General features: G+C 47.2%; 1 protein-coding gene across 1 annotated transcript; it reads left to right on the top strand.

The window, feature by feature from the left end:
- Positions 1-993: 993 nt before the first annotated feature.
- On the top strand, positions 994-2,154 carry LOC308310593 (unconventional prefoldin RPB5 interactor-like; the record flags this gene model as incomplete). The annotated part of the gene is made up of 1 exon (XM_080756979.1): positions 994-2,154. The coding sequence occupies one exon, from the start codon at positions 994-996 to the stop codon at positions 2,152-2,154; it is 1,161 nt and encodes a 386-aa protein (XP_080613105.1).
- Between the last annotated feature and the right edge of the window lie 364 nt (positions 2,155-2,518).

Here is a 2,518-nt window from a genome sequence, read left to right as displayed (position 1 = left end):
AGTACTCACATGTTTTACGTAAGTTAAAGTTGATGATATACTCACAAAAAAGTAATTAAAGTATCACAAGTAAAAGTACTCGTGTAGAGTAGAATGTTCCATTTCACAAGTGTTCAACATGTATACCGTAATAATATTTTCCAATGGTCAAATGAACCGGCCAATGAATTCTTTGAAAAATAAAAATCACACCCATGTGAAGTGAGGGGCGCTCTTATCATCGTACATCATCATGCATCATTTCATACTGGCCAATCAGAATGCCTGTTGCCACAAATTTACATCATTATTTGGCGGACATTTGACCTAATTTCTCTTTTCATTGTCAATGGGAAATATTGAGGCGTGTGGGGTCAAAAGCTGTAAATAGGAGGGGCTAGCGCCCCTGAAAAATCACACCTGTGTGCACGGCCAATAAAATCATCACTATGGGGCACACACAAACAGACAAAGCTGGGCTATCTATAGTTGTCTGTATATGTTGAGTATGAACCAAGACCAATTCCTATCAACTTGTTGACATGGCAAATAAATTATTGAATCTTGATCTTGAATCATAAGGTCCTGGCTGTGCTTTATAAATATGTCAGTATTCATGTCAATATTATGGTTCTGCTTCAGTATCATCTTCCCGCTCAGGGTGATTGATGGACACGTTGAAGGAGGAAAACATGACTGTGTCCGTCCACCATGCACTGATCTTTATCCCATTCTGGGCGGGAACCCATTTTGGTGTTATAGCATCATGTTAGGCTTTAGCTATTGAAAAAATAGCAGATCTACAAGCTCATAGCGCGCCACCGAGTGGCGCGCTACGAGCTTGTAGGTCTGCTATTTTTTGAAAAATCGAAGAGTGGCTGACATAGAAGACATTTTTTAGAATCTGATCTCAGGTCAGAATGGAAAACTGTCAGGATGTAGAAGACATTTTTAGAATCTGATCTCAGGTCAGAATGGGTTATGCATGCATGGCAACGGGTTGTGTTTTGTGTGATGTCAGGCAAGGGATCTGGACAGTATAAAGCTGAGTGCTCTGACAAGCACGCTCACCACAGGACCTCTCACCTCAGGTTCTTCCTCTGCAACATGAAGGCTGCCCGGGCTGAATTTGACGCCCTGTGCAAGATAACGAAGGCCCTGGAAACCAAAGGTCCAGCTCTCAAAGCCAAAGGTCCAGAGAGCGAAGCAGACATCAAATTTGATATCAGAGAAGAGGTCAGAAGCAATGAGCCCGCTGGCAACAAAGGAAAGCAGCGTGTGGCCCACAAGCCCAACTCTAAACCCAAGGCGGATGCCGTTGTCAATCTGGCAGAGCTGGAAGAGGAGAACGGAGCAGGGCATGGAAACGAAGCCCTGTCTGAGGAAGAGCTGTGGGCCAAGTTCGAGGAGTTGGAGAAACAGTTAGAGCGTGAGGAACGGCAGGAACGGGATCAACAGAAACGGGAACAACGGGAGGAACAAGAGGAGCAGGACAGCACGTCGGGCAAAGCCGACACAAACGGCCTGGACATGATGTCCTCTTCCTCCGAGGACAGGGAGATCACATGCCGCGGCTCTGAGACCGATGTCGACCGGGTCAGCGGTCAAGCACCGCCCAGCATACGTGAGACAGAGGCGGAGGAAGATGGCAGCGAGGGAATCGGCTGCTGCTTGCCCACCATCTACTTCTCTCACGCAGTCGAACCCAAGAAGGCGACGATGAACACGTCGAACAAAACAAGCAGTCGTCACATCACGTCTCCGGCGGATATCTGCAGGTTGTTTGTGGACATGGGAAAGAGTGAGCCCGTCCCCGAGAAGTCCATCCGGAAGTTTGGGAACCGAGGGAACGGCGCGTGCAGCCACACTGTTGACTTTGAGGAGCAGAGGACGATTGGAAGCAGCCAAGACGAGGTAGTAACGGAGACGGACAGTCCCGTCGTGCCAGTCACTTGGCACCCACCCGGTCGGCTCCGGCCGTTTTCAGGTGCCGTGGTGGAGAAGGGTCCCGTGCCTTCAGCCATTCCACCTCGACTGGCTATCGTTCCACCCGCAAAACGGGGAGAGGTGACTCCGGACGCTGTGCCATGTGAGGAGCGTGACACGAAGCAAGTGTCAAAGTTCAAAGCTGCCTGGCTGCAGCGAGTGTGCAGCCAAAGTCTCGTCAAGGGTTAGGATTCGTTTGGGATTTTATATAATTATTTTATATAAGAGTACATTTCTATGGATTCAGCTCCTTGACATTGTAGCACATGAGAGCATATGACAATATTTTGGCATATTGCCGGCTAAATGATTGATAGGACATAAAACCAAAATGGTAACTCTAGAGTGTTCAAACGGTCCCAAATGGACCTTTTAATCTTGGCATTAATATAACACAGGATTGTAGTGTAGAGCGTACGTCTGTGGTCTAATGCACATCAGTCTTGCTATGTGAAAAAGAGTGCAGAATCACTGCTCTATGGGATGCAAATACATTTAGAAAATGCTGTTTGTCCCAAATGTTTAAAAAAAACAGGTAGGTTGAGCACATCCA

This window comes from Protomyctophum bolini (assembly GCF_963924005.1).
Source record: "Protomyctophum bolini genome assembly, chromosome: 23".
NCBI lineage: Eukaryota > Metazoa > Chordata > Actinopteri > Myctophiformes > Myctophidae > Protomyctophum > Protomyctophum bolini.
The sequence above is the reverse complement of the archived record's forward strand: the minus strand, read 5'-3'. Positions and strand labels throughout refer to the sequence as shown.